At 37.8% G+C, this 18,734-nt stretch overlaps 1 protein-coding gene across 1 annotated transcript; it reads right to left on the bottom strand.

The window, feature by feature from the left end:
• Positions 1–3,868: 3,868 nt before the first annotated feature.
• LOC140163731 (polyunsaturated fatty acid 5-lipoxygenase-like) lies at positions 3,869–16,658 on the bottom strand. Its single transcript, XM_072187046.1, has 12 exons — positions 16,296–16,658; positions 14,107–14,277; positions 12,635–12,760; positions 12,203–12,300; positions 11,134–11,266; positions 10,872–10,970; positions 9,144–9,358; positions 8,003–8,262; positions 7,060–7,142; positions 6,308–6,481; positions 5,062–5,225; positions 3,869–3,983 (listed from the first exon to the last, which is right to left on the bottom strand). The coding sequence occupies exons 1-12, from the start codon at positions 16,656–16,658 to the stop codon at positions 3,869–3,871; spliced, it is 2,001 nt and encodes a 666-aa protein (XP_072043147.1).
• Positions 16,659–18,734: the final 2,076 nt, after the last annotated feature.

The raw sequence follows: 18,734 nt of genomic DNA on the forward strand, positions 1-18,734 counted from the left end.
GAGACCTTTTTTCTGTTTTTGAGATCTTTCTCTGTTTTGGAGACCTTTCTCTGTTGTTGAGAGATTTCTCTGATTTTGAGACCGTTCTCTGTTTTTGAGACCTTTCTCTGTATTTGAGACCTTATTGTACTATTGAGACCTTGTCGTGTGTTTGTTTCTGAGAACTTTCTGTGTTTTTGAGACTTTATTATACCTTTGAGACCTTATTGTGTGTTTATTTCTGAGACCTTTATGTGTTTTTGAGACCTTATTATACTTTTGAGACCTTATTGTGTGTTTATTTCTGAGACCTTTATGTGTTTTTGAGACCTTATTGTACTTTTGAGACCCTTGTGTGGTTTTGAGACCCTTTTGGCCCTCAGGGCCGCCCATAGATTGACTTCAGTCTGGGGCGTTCACTCAAGGCATGCAAGGTAAAATTCCTGGTAGGATATATCCGTCCTGATCTATGGATCGATTACTAATAATAACTTGTATAATATTAATACCAGGAAATTGTGTAATAATTGAGTCTAATCCCCAGCTGTAAAGCGGAACGGTACTTTTTCCAGGTGTATACTCAGTTAGCAGCCTGCACAACCGATTCTTTTGTTTGGCAAGGCTCACTCAGTCATTTAATGAGGCAATACAAACGATCGAATTTGGTGTTGAAATGAGCTAAATTTTTAGTTACACCTTTTCGATGTAAAATTAATTTTCTCGGCCAAATGAAAAGCAATCATTTTCATTTTTTCAGTAAATGTCAGGAAAAATTGTAGTGCTTGATACTGTATTTTTTTTTTTTTTCAAATTCTAGTGTTAAACTTAGGCGCGAAATTTAGTCATTTAGTGTAAGATTTTCGATTTTGATAGGCTTAAACTCTGTCCGCGAGCCTTTTTTTGGATCAACCTTTTAGCTTTTCAAAGTAAGATAGTTCGCTAATGAAGGATTTTTCCCAACTTTCTAACGCACATCACCGTGAGCGATATATCATAGTTTTGTTAGAATTTGCGTTTTCATTTCACTATTTTAACTGCCGGCTGACCATTTTTCGAAATCAACGAGTGAAATCTAAGGCTAATACTAGCATTGTGGATCGATATCCCTGGGTTTAATAGGAATACCGGCATGGCTACAGTGTTGCTAGAACTTCAATATAGCAAAGAAATTCCCAGGCCTATAGCGCTCCTACTGATCATGTTTAACCAGAACACTCAATTGGGGATTTGGGCTACCAAATCGCTGGTCGGGCAATTTGCTTTCAATGGAAAATTGACCTGGATAAACAACAAAGGAAATATCGACTATTTCTGTTGGTTGCTCTCGAGATAAAGTACTGAGTTAGACATTTTGGAGTATGAAGGAAAAAGGGTAAAATAAAACGGAAATTCTAACAAAACTATAATATATAGACCCACACGATGTGCTTTACAGAGGTGGGAAATATCTTTCTTTAGCAAACTATATTAGTTTGAGACGCTAAAAATGAATTCCGTAAAAAGCTCGCGTGCGAACTGAAGGCCTATAAAAATCAAAAATATCACACTAAAAGACACAATTTGATGCTTAATTTTAACACCAGGATTTGTAAAAAAATGTATATCCAAGCACCAAGTTTTTAACTGACATTACTGAAGAAAAAAATTGCTTTATATTTGACCGAGAAAATTAATTTCATAGCAAAAAGGTGTATCTCTGAATTGTGCTGATTTTAACATGTATCGATCGACTTTCAGCGCGACTAAGCATTTCTAAAGAATCGGTTGTCCAGGCTGCTAACTGTACTTGCTGGGGTAAGAAATTGTGCACATTTTTACCACACATTTAGTGAACTGTAGAAAATTGCAATTACACGTCATGTGGTAAAACCAGTGCCTTAATATCAATTTGTAAGCGCTCTTTAGCAAAGTCATAGTTCATTGAATTTACAACCGTATGACAAAACAGGCACAAATAAGTAAATAAAAATAAATAAATTTCGGATTTATATAACGCCTTTTTCCAGATCTTCATCAAAGGATTCAAAGCGCTGTAATTTCGCTGCCATGGTGAATCATCACAATCAGATCGCATCAACTAGGTCAGTTGCAGCCGAAACTGGCGCAGACATATCCGCATTTAGATTGTAACATCCACTAATTTTCTGTGCAGCTAGCAGCTCCCCAAATTCCATTGGGTGAAGGAAGTTTTTGATATGTAAACAACTAATCACCGATTATTTTTTAAAGCCGTAGGAAACCGGGGATCCCGTAGATAACCTGCGAGAGCGAGCATGGAATCGGGATAAACCAAATACACATACAGTCCTTGTACTGTCATACAATCATAGTAACTTTTTGCACAAGATTTGCAATTTAAAGAGAATTGGCCATTGCTCATTCAAATGACGCTAGTATATGGACAATATAAGTGTGCTTTTTCATTTAATGTTAAAAAAAAAAATCCGATCAGGCTCAAACTTGGTGGGTGGAATCCTTGATATGAGGCGAATATATGTGCGAAATAAAAGCGCGGTCAACCAAGGTCAAAGGTCATCACGAAGGGTTCAAATTTCAATTTTTGTCCGATCGGGCTCAATGGGTGGAATATATGAGGGGAACACGTAAAAATATAATCGAGGTCATCCGAGGTCATAAGGTCATCCAGGGGCTACATTTTAAACTTCTGATTTGGCTTAAACTTGGTGAAAGTAATTCTCACGGCTACGTGTGCTCTTACAGCTACAGGTACACTAGTACGTTATAAATGTACAAGTTGAAAAGACTATGACCAATAAAGAATCTTATCGATCGATGACACACGCTGACCACCACTAATTTCAGGTTAGTGGAACATGTTTATGATGTTAGCTTAGATGCAATTCCACACCAGACACCTCAGAAAGCACCGATATGATTGGTTATCATATGTTTTTTAATATTGCAACTCGTTGTGAATCGGCTACGCATTGTGGAAGTTCACAACGCGATAAGGCATAATGTTCATAACGTATTGCTGCAACGCGTTGTAAGACTTTCAACAACGGAATGACGTGACAGTCGAGACAATCGGCTAAACTAGCACAATTGTGCATACTACTGATGTAGTTGTCTTCTTCCTTCTCCTTTTACTATTTGCAACAAGTTGCTGAAATACAATGGTTTGCTAACGAGCCTTCGATATACGGGCGTTTTTTCGGTTTTTCTCCCTAGTACCTCAATTACTGACGTTACGTATTGATAGCGAAATCACTTTCTACCGCATATATTTGACCAGCTCCTAAATCTAAAAACAGCGCCACCAGTGTCAAGCTCCAACAAGAAGCAGACGATGAACATTTGAAAAATTGGTCAGTCAATTTGAGAAAGTGCTACGATGCAGCATGAAACGACATTAACATCATTTTACCCAACGTTTCTTTGGATTTGTTAACAAGAACCTTTGCAAAGTATGTTACTGACAATCCGGATGAACTTATTTACGGGGTTTAATTTTTCCTTAAAACAAGCGTGTATGTAGAGTTTGTAACACAGGTGAGGTCGAAGAAACCGTCATGCTATCTTATTACCGTCAAATTGCATTTCCGTTCATATACATTAAGCCAGAATGTACTGCATCCTGGTGTTCATGAGTAATTTAGTAAATTTTGTATTGTAAAGCTGACGACCTATACACACTGATGTAAATAAAATCTTTCCATTTGGAGATAACTGAACTGAAGTAGTCCTTTAATTTATATTTTGTCAATGAAAATAATTCAGAAATCCAAGCATTTTGTTACAAGTACCATTATTGTAAAGATAAAAAGACATTATACTATTCTTAAACAAATTAACTTTACTGTTAAAGTCACAAACCGATCGATACATCCTGTAATTCATCATGACAGACCAGTAGAATGTCAGAAAATCAGATACTGATAGCATTGGGTACATCATTTGGATGAAGGTAAGTATAAGGAGTAGAGCGTGTAGCATTGCGTGATTCAATCGTAGCGCCAATTTCTTTCAGGTCTTCTCGAAATCTGAGGAAAGACAAAAATACAGTTTGATTCCTTAAATAAATTAGCAGTGTTAGTAGTGCTAAGGGGTACTACACCTGTGGTAAATTTGAAGAGCTATTTTGCATTTTTCTCAAAAAATAATAACACACCGGTAATAAATGTATGTATATTATGGGGCAAGGAATATAATTACACTGAAATTTCAGTGACTCAAAACAAACGGTTCAGTATATATGATAGGAAATGAGGTACATCCTAGCGGTACCTCTTTTCTTATCATAAATAACAAACCGCTTGTCTTGAGTCACTGAAATTCCAGTGTAGTAATTGGATTCCTTGCCCCTATAATATACATAACTTATGTTACCACTGTGTTATTAGTTTTTGAGAAAAATGCAAAAATAGACACAAATTTATCGAGGGGTGTAGTACCCCCTTAACAGCAGTAAGATAACCAAGGCGGGAACCAAGGTCAAATAACAAGGCCCTATCAAAATCACAGGCAATATCCTTTTTTTAATCTTTACTACAATATCCTTAATACGGACTGGTTAAGCCGATGTGCGATTGATTTTTGACCAATGAGGTTGCTTGCTTTTTGCTTTTATACCGATCCGTCAAAAATCAGTAGTTCGCTGCTTAGCGATCGAGTATAAATTCAGCTTTACTTGATATCGTTAGTCAATCACAGGTTTCTCCTTAGTTAAGTTCATTATACTCTCTATACTCTCCGGCAATTTACAGATTTAGCTCATGATTGTTATCAAATTCTAATTGTACCATCTACCAAGTCTGAATTTAATATGATGCCACGAATTCAAACATTTTTTTGTATCAAAACCTTAGCATGAACCCCATCGCGGGGATTGAATTCTAACCTAAATCTTTCTGGCCTCTAATGGCGGCGCCTTTTTTTTAATCCACAATCCTTCACGTTGCCTTGTGTGGAGCGGCCGGGTGTGTGTAGTCGAGGACTGGAGGATCTAGTCTAATTGAACCGGGACTTCACGTACCAGAGACGAATACTCTAACCACTGTGACGAGATCTTTTTCAGCTCAGTGCCTATACTTCTTAGGTTAAGTGTCCGATAATACTTACGCCTTGATGGCTTTGGTACCGATCGGATCGAATTGATACTCCACTTCAAAGTCGCCAAGTCCATTTGTACCTCTCTTACTGAGTAAGTTAGTCATCACCATCATGGTCAGTATCTTGTCTTTATCAGCAAGCATACAGATTATATCCGCGTCCGTCAATGGCGACTTTAAGAAGCAGACAATATTGATTTAAAGCCATATTATAACATTTCTGTAAAAATAGGTTAGTATTTATTTTCCATAAAATGTTAACCTTTACTGTCAGATATGTCCCTTTTAATTTTGAGCCGAACAAGTGAGGTAAAGCATAGAAAATTGGAATTTACCACTAGCGCCCATGCATGTTACTCCCGCGGTTGTAATACAGTACGATCCTCGGGTTGTGTTTGTACATGTATCCCGCACGTCGTGTACGTACTGTGCATACGTGTTCGACTAATATTTCCATCGTAATAATAAAACGCCGGTTCCGTCGTTTTATTCAAAATCTCGGATTTTGACAAAACTACAGGACCTAGAGTCTTGATTTTTGAAGAGTATCTTTATTGACTAAAGTACATTACAACCGTGTAAAAACCAGAATTTAACATTTTTTGAGGGCGTTCTCCTCAGCAAATGTTATAATATGGCTTTAAGTAGACACATTGTTACTTCTGTACGGATATTTCATGTTTTTCATTCATGCATATACCAACAAAAACACCGCTTTTGCATAATTTGTATAAGATGGAATAAATCTCGTTGTCTCCAATTTCGGGTTTCTTGGCGCAAGTCATGTCTATCAAGCAACAAATGATTGAAAAAGTCGGCGTAAAAACTGCTTTTTTTCTAAACTAACTGCGAGCCATGTTATACAGCTCTGGGATACTGGTTATTTAACCGAGTCAATGCTGAATTACGTTTTGAAATGTGTGGGACACCTAACACTACCAAAGTGCTGAAGACATGGATGTCACTAAACCTGTCATATGCGATATGCCAAAATGCCAAATGAATTGAAACGATGTACAAGCACATACCTCGATGTCTTTTTTTTCATGCCATAAATACCTTTTCCTCATGAAAAATACGATATAATGCTTTCAGGACTTATAGTACTTTTGTCAGTTGCACAAAACTTGCACCTTTTTTCTTTGGAGATGCGGAACGTGTTCAATTTACTGAATGGAACAGGCAGATAACCCTTATGGTGACAGCCCATCCATCCAAATAACATTCAGTACCCCACAGTAGTGGTCTTCGCTTACCTTATCCGTCAGGGGTAGACCACGCAAATAAGCCGGCAACTGCGGTGGGAACCCGTAAAAGTCATATTGTGGAAAATTAACTGCAGCGTGTTGTACGCTACAAATGAATATCAGCGACGTCAATGTGTCAATTAGCTGTTCGCAAGTGTCGAATTTTCCATCTCCAGGAACGCCCTTCAAACGAAAAGAAGGAGTTGATACTTTAATTTCCCCAAGGAATGGTGTCTGGTTAATCAAAATGATTGGCACCTGTCAATATTGATACTTATTTTTATTTTTTTAATTCAACAGTGGATAAAACTGTGTAGACTCTCATTCATCTGGGTATGTTAAATCATTCATCTGGGTAGATTTAAATCAAATCTTATTGCAACAGTGGATACTCTTAAAATGACCATAATCGATAGTTTCATGATCTTTTCTAACATTAATCTATCAATAAGGTGGCTCTTATGTTGCATTTTCATGTGGCAGTTTTGGCCATAATCACTGGAAACTACTAATCATTTGGATACAGCTTGTAAGAGGAAATAAAGAGAAAATAACAAATAATGTTTTCGATCTTGATCATGTTTAAAGCTTTTTAAAGAATTGACAATGGTTTAAACCAACCTTGCCTGCTTCAATCATTTTTAAACATTAGTTGGAGGGACCCTATCATAAGCTGCTTGAAACGATTGGCCCGGATGTCCGACATGTTAATTATTATTATTTTATTATTGTTAAACCAACAATATGATGATATTATGTACCTTGATTCCACATCCAGCTGCGGCTGTCAGAGTATCCGCCCAATCTTGAAGTTCATGATCTTTTTCCAACTTTTCCTGACTGTCTGTTAGCGGAATAAAGATTTTGATTTTGAGAATGACGTATTTAAACTATTGAAACTCATTCATATCTTACTTCTGTTTAATTCATTTCGAGACTGATACATGGCCTGGTGACACCATCATTACATAAAAGTGGCACTTGACACGCTGCATAAAAATACACATTTTGGAACATCTTCAAACACCGAAGTGTAAAGACGTACGCTAGCGATATTGGAGAATCTGGGAAAGTTGATGCAGGTAGGGAGTTTCAAAGTCGGGTTTTCCTTGGTATGTAACATGCAAGTATACCGGTATACTTTTGAACCTGCAGTGTAAGATATTAGTATGGGACTCGGTATCTGCGAACAATATCGGATGTTCACTCCCTGCTTCTACCGTTGACATGTCTTACAGGGTATAAAACACATTTACATGTAACATTCCTCCTGTGACTGAGTGGAACTTAATTCCATACCCGAGTGGTTCTGAACCTGAGACGGTGAAATATATTACTTGGCATACTATCTTACCCTGTATATTAAAGGAGTATTTCGTGATCCTAGCATTCTCTTTTTATGACATTTTTTCAGTACATATCCACGAAAAAAGCACATTCCCAAAATGTCATTTTCGTTTGCGAGTTATGCATGATTATGTGTATTACACTGCTCCATAGACAATACTTTGTAATTTCGTTCTGGTGCACCAGAACGAAATTCAAATGTCGCGACATCTTTGCTAAACGAATTAATCTGCAAGAAATATTTTGTAAACATTTTGTAGCCAGAGTATTCCAGTGATATAAAAATCTTTTTTTGAGAAAAGTGGGGGGATGAGGCTGTGGATCACGAAATACCCTATTAATATATGATAAACTCACCATAATTCCCTTCAACAACTGCTGACACGTATTTCTTGATGGCGTCCCAAAGTAATATTGCATCATCCCGGTAGTGATAATTAGGTAGTACTTCCGGGTCAGCAACCCCTCTGTCCTCTAAGTCCTTAGGAAGATTACCTTGAATATCAAGGCGCCAAGTTGACCAGACACGGCGTATTATCTCTAGCATTCCGACATGCCCAATAAGCATGCATATGTCCACCCATCCACCTATGCTCAGCAATTTACTCACCCCTTTCCTGTTTAAAGGAATCCATTATTAACATCGAATGAAATTGTTCTTTTTAGCCGGTCTGACACATTATATATGTAATATAGTTTCGGGGTTGACATGTGTATGGAATAATATCAAGTACGCGAAATTTCTTTTTGTTTTTGCCTAAGTGGATCTGAAAAGATGTTACTTTACTAGTGGTTCTATAATCAACGAAATAGATTGAACTTGTCATATTTATGCTATGATGTCATTGAAAAGATCCGTTAAAATTTTATCAATGTAAAATGTTCTGGCATGAGTAACAAATCTTTCATAATCTTACAAAACAAGCATATGATACATTTTAAATAATTCAAGTTGGTTGTTTTAAGACAAAATGCAGACATTTTAAATCTTATCTTATTATCTTATTAGCCTGAATACCAAGTAAAAGTAAAGACATGCAACATATTTCGACCTGGTACCCAAACACATTTCAACGTAGGAAGAGCTTTGTTCCAAAACCCCTTCCACTTGAGAAATTTTGAGAAAACATAAAACAATCATAAAAAAAATACTGATATGTGGGGGTTTGCAACAAAAAGCAGTTTTTGGCGGGATGGTTGGGTAGGATGAGCATCCCGCCAAAACTGCTTTTGTTGAAAAACCCCTCTATATCAGTGACTTTTTGATGACTTTTTGATGTGTTCTTAAAATTGCTCAAGAGGATGTAAGGGGTTTTGCAAGAAAGCTCTTCTTAGGTTGAAATCAGGCTGATAATCGACGAGTTGGTACATCAACGTGGAATCGACATTGGATCGACGTTTATCATCTACCTGATTCCAACTTGTTGTCGGCCTGTCAACTTGTACCCACGGGGTTGTTATCCCAAAACCACGAAGATATGTAACAAACAATACTAACATATTAATGGCGATCAGATACAAGAAATGCGGAGCCATTAGTCTAAATATTGGATGAGAGGGCGACAAACAACGATGAGTTGCGATGCAGATACTCCCCATTAATAGATGCGTGTATCCCAAGTGAGCCACCGATTGATGCCACGAGGCGTCGGCGAGATTAAACCACATCTTTGCTGCCAGCCACGTATACTCGGGATCTGTAGGAAGGAAAATCTGGAACGGAAAGATGCCATAAACCAGAATATTATGAGAAAATTATGTCAGTAGCGTGCCCATGTTTACGATGTTTTCAAAAGTCGGGGGCAGGGGCACATGTTTCTGTTCTAAAATTTTAGGCTCGCTTCGCTTGCCATACAACTAATTCCAAAATTTAAATTGTTCACCCGATTGGGTGCATTTCCACCGACTTTTTGACAAAAGGAGGGTCACGTGCCCTCCCCCTTTGCGTACGCCACTGAACGATGTGGGTTTCATGAGATATATGCGTGGTTCCCCTGTCCTAGGCACGAAAAGCGCTAAAGAAATACTACTTGTTAAGTTATGTTGTGTCATAAGACTGACCACTTCAAGCTGTATCCATTTCTACAGTTTCTCGTGTTCTTGGGCACTTGTAGAAGCTCGCACCATGTGTTAGTGTGTACCACGTGAAAATAATCAGGCCACGTCACGTAATGATACGCAGCTTGTTCATTGAATAAGGTCTCGATATTTATCCAATCCTGATTCAATCAATCATTTAGGACTCAACTTTCATATGATTGCCTCTGATAAAGAGATCTTGATTACTAGTCTACGACGTCTTTCAAGAATAATTTACTTTACGGCATGTAATGTAATGTGTTCCTCCGCTGTAAAGCCCTTGGGCAAAGTCCGCGTTTTTCACGAGACCCCTCTCTTCAGAATGCCCGATTCTGGTTTAAATCCACTGCAATTATATGCTATATAATAAATGGACAATTTATCAAAATTAGTAGCATGCATACAGTAGGGGACGGGTCCATAGCTCCACTCTTAAGGCTGCGGGTTTCGAACCCTGGTGGTGCCTAGTACGATATCATGGACAAATTGAGTTAGGTTGAAATTCCCCTGTACAAGGAACTTAATGCTAATTGTCTCGTTGTAACCCGTACGAAACTCGGGGAGCTTATCCTGGTTGCGAAGGTTATTTGTGGAATGTCTAGGGTGTGCGCTCTTGTAGCAGCAAAGTCCCTGAATTGTTGTTAAATGGTTTGTGGATAATGTGGGGCCATAGTGGTCAGCAACAACCTGTAAAGTGTGCAGAGGCTTGCGGATCAACGTCTAGGCGTTGTGCCTGTGCGTAACGCACTATAAATCACTGCGCTTTTTTGTCAGTTATCGAGGTAAATGCACCATGTCGGGGGAAATGCACCTAATCAGGGGGATTAGAAAACCTGTGCACATCAGTTATAAAATATTCTGCCTATAATATGTGACCCTTCAGCACAACTGAGCCCGGAAGTCGCCAATCAGAATTTTTGAGATATTCAACCAAAATATTATGCTTGAAATTAGCTTTAAAATTATGTATATCATGTCTACAGTACTTGACATTTAAGTAGTGAAAAATCAATAAAACAGTCAATAAATCCTTTGTTTCCTATTGTTTATTGTTAAGTTCAATGGAGCATATCTCAATAGTGGCACTGGCGACATCCGGGCTCAGTTGTGCTGAGGGGTCACATAATTATGAGAAATGTGCTCTTACCGGATTGTCAGACCTGGGTTCTTGCAGCAGTTGAATAGCAACAGGTAGGAGATCCTTATCTTCGTTTACGAAGAAAAGTGCTATGGGTGTAGGGATTACCTGTGTAAAAAATTATCAAATGAGTATTATTGAGCAATTTTAGTGAATTAAAATATCGACAATTCGATTTGATTTTGTGATTTATTCATCATACTCAAATTAAATTTGTTATCCAGTAAGTTGAATACTGTAATCATCTTATGATACAATATTACTTTATTACCTTATTCGATTCTGTGCACGGCAGATCTTTGAAGATTCCATAATCTATCATGTACAGTTTCTTCTTATCAATCGCCTCGTTAATTGTCATTCCTCCCAAAATATCTTGCAACATCTCGTCAGTCACTGGCAAACTATTAAGGTCAAATTCATTGTAGTTGGTATTAAAACGTTAGTAATGAAAGTAACATACGAGTGGTTCTGCATTGCCAGACTAGGGGCTTTCAGTTAACCTATTGAAAAATCAGTGTTCTTTGAAATGGAAATTCACGATGCAATGAGCTCATATCTTTATCTCTCAGTGGTGTAGCGTAAGTCATCCTAAGGGAGGCACCGACCATGATTTGAGGGGCACCAGGCCTAATTGGGGACACAAGCCGTTTTTGGCAATTTTCTTATGGGATTTTCTAAATCCGATGACGCTACGGCACTGGTATCTCCCTATATGATCAGTATTTGCTGTACCAGAAAATATACTAAGTCAGCTAAGTATGCATACATTATGCGTCTTATACTTTACTGTGAGCGATAACAATCTATTTCATGTCATCCCAGAGCAGAACCCAATCTAGTCATTTATGTGGATCCACATTATATTGGTCGTTGCCTTTCTGATAAAAACGTGATTACTTGATTTATAAGGGCACAGTTTCACCATTAGATCACATCATGCTGTTGTACAGTCATGGTCAAAGGTCTCACTTTCCATATTTGGCGTTATCTGGAGTGGTCTAGTTAGTGTCAATCAGTAAGGCGCTAGACTGGTGTGTGAGTGCTTGACGGTTCAACCCCCCGCAGTGTCGTTTCTGATCTCGTTGAAAAATTTAGCTAGCTAATTGTCCTGGTTGCAATGGTTTTATATAGGCCGAATATGGTCCTGCGTCTGTATAGAGCTTCCTTAAATTATGCTAAATGGTCTAAATATGTGTCTTTCTTGGACCACAGCCCGGGGGCCACAGTGGTTATCGAATTCTTGTAAAGTGTGCTGATGTTTGTGGGTATATGATTGTGCATAGCGCACTATAAATCACCAAGCTTTTATGACCTAATACCATTAGCATTACTCTTACGTTTCGGGTATCTTTGTGCAAAGTCGCAACGTCGTCGGGTTAATACCAGCCAATCGTTGTGCCCCAAAGGAACTATCTTCTCTCCAGTTTGCCACTCGCTGTAGAATTTGTAAAAATGGACCTCAATGATGACTGGGATAACCAAAATACATGTAAATTGCAATGGCAAAATCAACATAGATTTCTCTATTTTGCATTCTACGTCAGAACTGCCAATTAAAGTCGGCCTCATCAACCGGGTATGTCGATCAAATTTAGATCTTAACAAAAGGAGATACGGTCTTAAAAGGAGATAATTTGGATCTTAACAAAAATCACAACATGACTATCAAATTTCAACTTAACAAGGAGATATGGAATAAACATGATTATGATTAAAGGAATTATTGTTCTACAATACAAAACGACATAGAGTAAAGATACCATACGTACAAATGGTTCTGGAAATTTGTTGGTATAAACATTCTGCACGTCCTCCAAACTCTTCCATTTTGAAGAAGTAAAACTGGTGAGTTTTCTCTCCAATAAAAAGGTCCATTTCATTTTCAAGATATTCAGCTGAAAAGATATAAGATGTTGAGTAATTATGATGAATTAACGAAGCACTTGTTATTTATGGAGATTAAGAAAGCACATGTTGTTAATGCGATGATCACATCGCCCCAACAGCATGACCAGTGGAATCAAAATGTGTTTTAACTCAAAGTACAAAAATGTGAAAATTATGAATTACGAGGGGCGGTCAATAAGTTCTTAGAACAAGGTACTTGAAAGAGTACTAGCCAAATTCTTTTTATCTCACTCTTGAACATGGTCACTGCATACCTTCATGCACCCGTCTGAATTTTTCTTGAAACCTTCTATGTCATTAAAATGGAAGTCTTCCGATTGCTTCATGAGCCACTCTTCAGTGAAAACTTGATACTGTGAATGTAGGACTTAAAATTCTGAAATAGGTTCGCTAACTGAGAGCCATACCTAGACCACAATCTGGTTGCTTTAGTTATCAGAGCCCTCTGACGTGAATGGCAGCTTGACAAACTGAGAATGGTGTACAGGACTCAATCCGACAACAGCCACATTCCTACCACCAACCTTCTTCACTTAATGGCTTACCTCAATTTTGCTATCAAAATTTTATGATATATGCCTATGATTGTACTTTCATTTGACAAATGATCTGTCATCAAGACTCTCCTTGAATTTCAGAAAACAGCGATGAAGACCTTGATCTATAGGGACCGAGTGATGATCTTCTTAGGGGTGTGAGATCCACTGTTCTTATTCTAAGTGTATAGGAGGCGTGAACATGATTATGTCAACTGGTATATATTTTTTGGAATACCCAAATGTTAATGAATTTATATATTAAAAACACTTTCATCAGAGGTGTTATATTTTGTGGCTATTTCATCTTCCTTGTTTGGTTCTTTATTCATTATCAATGCCACTGTACCAACACGTATATCATTAGTGGGGAAGTCAGCAAGTCTTTTGGACCTTGGCTGATCTTCAAATACGCTCATGCCATCCTCGACCTCGAAGGACCATTTCGTTGCTGTTGAATATCAAGGACTTCGTCACCATTTACTGTACATTGTTAAAATTTCATTTGATTTTTCACCTCCGTCGGGAGCAAATTATATGATGACCCGTGTTCACTTCTGGTAGTACCTGTGAATCCAAGTAGGTAGGCGTCTTCTGCAGGGTATCCGAACCATAGACAGTGAGGAAAAAATTGATTTTTTTTACAATAATGTTTTGAAGGAACAAGCTTTCAAATGAGACCAAATTCATTACCGTGCGACAAAGTAGCACACCTTGTTCTACGAACTTTTTGACCGCTCCTCGTAGGTTGATATTTTAGATATCAGGGCATGCATAACCGTATTTGAGTTGTTTACCTCATAATCATGAGAGAATTCTTCATCAGATGGACACTCTTTGATATTAGGCATCATCCCTTCCTGACTTTTAAATTGGTAGAGCTCCTTCTTTTCCTCAAGTTCTGCTTTACGCTGATCCGCTTCCTCATCATTCTGAGGAAGCATGGAGTCATATATCTTCAATTTCATCTGTTGGATAAATAAGTGGGAGCGATATTAATAAGCATACACTTGACTGTGAATCATTCCCCTGTTATGTACGACTCCGTAACGGACTGTTTACAATTCTGAAAAAGATATACTGTGCCATCACCGAAAAAGTCTACAATTCTCGCAAAGAGCTCAGTGTAAAATGAGGGCGATATAGTTTCAGGCACACTATGTCAAGTATAGTATAGGGTCTACGCCACTAAACATATCGGACCAAAATAACGCAGACTAGAAAATGCACATCCCAACACAGTTTTTTCATTTCCTATTTTCATTACCCCATTTGATTTTCAAAATTTCACTACAAGCTGTTTTAATGTTCAACATTTCAAGACCGTTTTGTTAGAATTTCGAGCCCATTCTGATCTTCAACATTTTTAGTGCCCTTGACACTGTGTATTTGTACATCCCCTGGCGACGCCACTGTTAATTAATAGCGAATATTTTATTTGGGTAGAGTATTAAAATTATATTAATATTTTGAAGCAGAATATGCTAGGTTAATTTAATACTTGCAGATACTGGCACCATGATAGTAATTTGTTGAAACTTTATCTAACTCTAACATTGCTATAATATTATTTTATTTTATCATTGGGCGTATGGTCCTATATATCCATCAATGTTTGTCATTCCGCGGGAACTTTTTAGATACACAACGAGGTACCTGACTGGTACCTGATTGACTAGTACCAATGCTGCTACTGTACAGGATGGATCCACTACCAGTGGTACTGCACTGGTACTACACTGGTACTCATAGGCTTCAATCCCGGGGAGGACATGGGGACGTGTCACCCCCCTCCCCCACACACATTTTTTGTTCTTTTCAACCACTTTTTAACAATTTTAGCCGGTTCCCCCCCCCCATTTCAGGTCGGATTGGCACTAATGCTGGTACTCCCCGGTACTGCACAGTACCAGCCAAGTACCTTTGTGACTGTGCAGGCGGGCCTAATAGGAATATTTTAGTGTATTTGATTTTATACATTTTTATATTTTTGCTGTGAAATGAGTCACACATTTTTGTTTGACGATTAAAATTTTATTGCAAAATTATTTGCGCATGTAGTAAATTGTTATTGTATTTTGTTTTCGATCTCCGCAGATGGTTCACTGTGTTTTGATTTTTGTTGTTGATTAAATGCGTTTATGACGTTGTTATTAATTGCTTATCATATTTTTTGTTTGTATAACTTTCGGCTACACATTGTGTGTTGCAATTATTTATCATTATTTTCTAGTATGTGTACTTTCTTTTAAGTGTGCAATATACGTTGTATGCCACTGCACTGGTCACTGCATTGATGAAAAAAACAATTCTAAAAATTTGCAACAACTAGTGCTAGTATTAATATCACAATTAGTTTGTCCTTCATAAACAAAAACTCTAGACCTTTTCACAATTCCAGACCTTTGTCAAAACTCTAGACCATGCAATTAGTTTGTCTTTTATGCACGCGCACACTAGAACTTTCACAATGTCACAATTCTAGACCAATTTCGATAATTATTATTAACTAATTACGTCTTATCTTTTTAATTGCGTTGACAATTCTGCATTTCATTAATCACATAATTTATACCAACAATGTACCATATTCTCCACATTTTTCTTTAAAAGGAGTTTTGGGCCTTGGAAGTCCTAATTATGGGCTAATATATTCTAAAATTAACATTTTGTCACGCGGTTCACGCACAATTGTCCCGGTAAAATCGGCCTAAAATCTGCTCTACGCCGTATACAATGGACCTATTCTCCCTTTTCTGGGAACTTGTATATTACGCGGGAATATATAGCTTTAGACATTTTAAAGCAGTGAATCGCAAGCGGTGGCCTGCGGACCAAATGGTATTGTCCCTTGAGCATCTCTGTAAATAAGGTATAATTGACCCTCAAACACAGATAGGTTGCCCCCCCCATGGCTCGCGAGCAATTATAATTGAGAACCCCGGTTTTAAGAGTTGTAGGGCCCTCAAAGTGGTTAATGACGTACCTTTTTGTCAGCGTTGAGCCATCTGTGAACAGGAAAGATACCCTTCTCCTTGGATCTAGCATTCTCTATTTCAATCCGCTCCACATACCATTCATTACCCTTTTCTATTCCAATCTCAATTTTCACCACTTTTCCAAAATCAGTCAAATTATCGACGGGGAAACTTTTCATAGTTCCAGCTTTGAAGTCATCCAAACAATGACACTCGTGTTTGATTTCTGGTGATTTGGTACCAGCAGCGTTGTACAGCGCAATGAATACACTTGAGCTTGTCCCAGCTCCTTTTCTGTCGCCAGTTTTTACGTAGATGGTGTAGTCGGGCGGAAATGCCGATTTGACATCGCTAAAACATGCGTTTCCCATTTTGCTTGTTTGCTGTTACCAGACCAGACCACTAATTGACGTAGATTCAAAACGATTCACACATATTGTATATTAACTTGACCAAAATATGTGGGTGGATAGCAGATGATTACAGTTATGACTACAATCGGTAGCAAAGAACGAAATCAATGAGATGGACTGTTACTTCTTGCGACAAGAAGTATAGTGTACCTCATTGGTCCAAACTCTATGGCTTGCACTTGTGATTAAAATGAAACCTCTGCTTAATTGTTGCGCATGGGTACAACCATGCCGGAACGGACAATAATATACAGGTACAGGGTGTCCCAGAAAAATTACCGAGTGAATAAAATTGAACGCAAGTCGAGAACTAGAAATCAGAATATTTGATTCGGTTGACTGTTTGATAAGAAATTAACGATTACATAATGGGCGCATCAACGCAGTTCATTCCAAGTTTGTTCAGCAGGCGATTTTTTTCATACTCGCTCACCGCTTCCTAAAGTTTGTGTATCTCATTAAATTTAGTCCATATCATCTATTTTATAATCCGATGGTGATATGTTACTCAATGCTTTCACTGTAGATGAATAACAGTTTTTCCGAAAAAGCAATTGGAAGCTTTCCAACTTTAAGTTTAGGTTCTGCAAATATGTTATATTTTAACTTTCCGTTTGAGCCAAGAATGACAATGATCAAGTGCTTACTATTTTACGTGTGATTTTTGATACCATGCAACATTAATTTTTAAGTTTTAAAAGATTTCAACTTTGCATTAGAAGTTCTTGGAAATATTCTAAAAACATTAATGTGTGTGAGAATTTTTAAGCCAGCTGGAATTCTTTATGCAACATTTATATCAATATTATCGAAAAAAAGATATTTATAAGTACCGAGCATCATCTTACATGCAAGCTTTCATTTTCAATATCATGCCGGTTTTCAAATTTGAACAAAAAATTAAATGTTTTGCAAGAAACAGATTGTTTACATGTAAAAAGAATGAAAAGGATTTCACGGACAAAAAATATGAAACCCATGACAGTTAACCAGTTAACTAGTGCGCATGTGTTGAATGATCTTTTTTTTTTCATACTTGGAATGAAGTGAACTGACACATGTGTTATGCAATCGCTCATTTCTTCGCAATCAGTCAACCGATCCCAGTAAAATTAGCATATAAGATGCAAAATAAGATGGGCTACACGCTGGTTTTTAGATTTATGGATTCTGATGTCTCTTTCTCGACTTATGTCCAAATTCATTCGTCAGGTATTTTTTTCTGGGACACCCTGTATAATTATTATTTTTAAAGTTCCGAGACTATCCGAGAGATCCTGGTGGTTCTCGATTTCGAATTGGACTGAGATACACAGCTGGGACTCAAACTTACCCAAACATCTATCAAATATAGAGAGATTGCGGAGAGGCGTTCACTGCAAACGCCATACTGGTTACGGATTTCTGTATTTTGCGGTAGAACGTCATAGTCCCGTTCACATCCAAACTAGCCTCCTACACAGCCAGTTTGTGTCGGTCCTAACGCTCGTCGTTCCTAGTATGTTCGTGATAGCCGCATAGAGTCTGAACCAAGACTACGTGTAAACGCAATTGCAATCATGATGGCGCTATGCTGAGACAAATAATCTAAAGGTAATAGCATAGATGAACTCCTGGATGGGGCAGCTTTAATTAGCATGAGGCCGCATTGATATGTAAATAGCGTATTGTTATTTAAATTTGCGCCCAGACGTATTGAGGGCGACAGTCATGTTATCCAGACGGAGAATGGCTGCATATGCCGGGCATGTCAATTTGCTGAGTGAAGGCTGATAATCACCTTTCTGTATAGGTAATAAGCTAGTATATTTCGTGTACCAGTTGGTTATAACAAAAAATTAGTATCATATTAAATATATTAAATGTATAAACTTTGAAATTTACATGAATTTGAAGAGCAGAGCTTCGAAATGTAGCTAAGTCAGGTGATGTGAAATTCTGCTGCGTGACCCCCTCTGCGTGGTAGAATTATATTCATAAAACATTGAATTTAACAGATATCATGGGTAGCCAACCACGATTTATCAGCATTTA

The sequence above is a fragment of the Amphiura filiformis genome, chromosome 11, assembly GCF_039555335.1.
Source record: "Amphiura filiformis chromosome 11, Afil_fr2py, whole genome shotgun sequence".
Taxonomy (NCBI): Eukaryota; Metazoa; Echinodermata; class Ophiuroidea; order Amphilepidida; family Amphiuridae; genus Amphiura; species Amphiura filiformis.

What these genes read in the sequence shown, in the direction of transcription:
- LOC140163731 (XM_072187046.1), bottom strand. Translation starts at nt 16,658, where the DNA reads ATGGGAAACGCATGTTTTAGCGATGTCAAATCGGCATTTCCGCCCGAC. An exon ending in TGCACAAAGATACCCGAAAC is followed by an intron (nt 11,267 to 12,202) that starts GTAAGAGTAATG and finishes TGACCTTAATAG; the next exon opens with TTTGCCAGTGACTGACGAGA. An exon ending in GGTACCAAAGCCATCAAGGC is followed by an intron (nt 3,984 to 5,061) that starts GTAAGTATTATC and finishes GTCTTTCCTCAG; the next exon opens with ATTTCGAGAAGACCTGAAAG.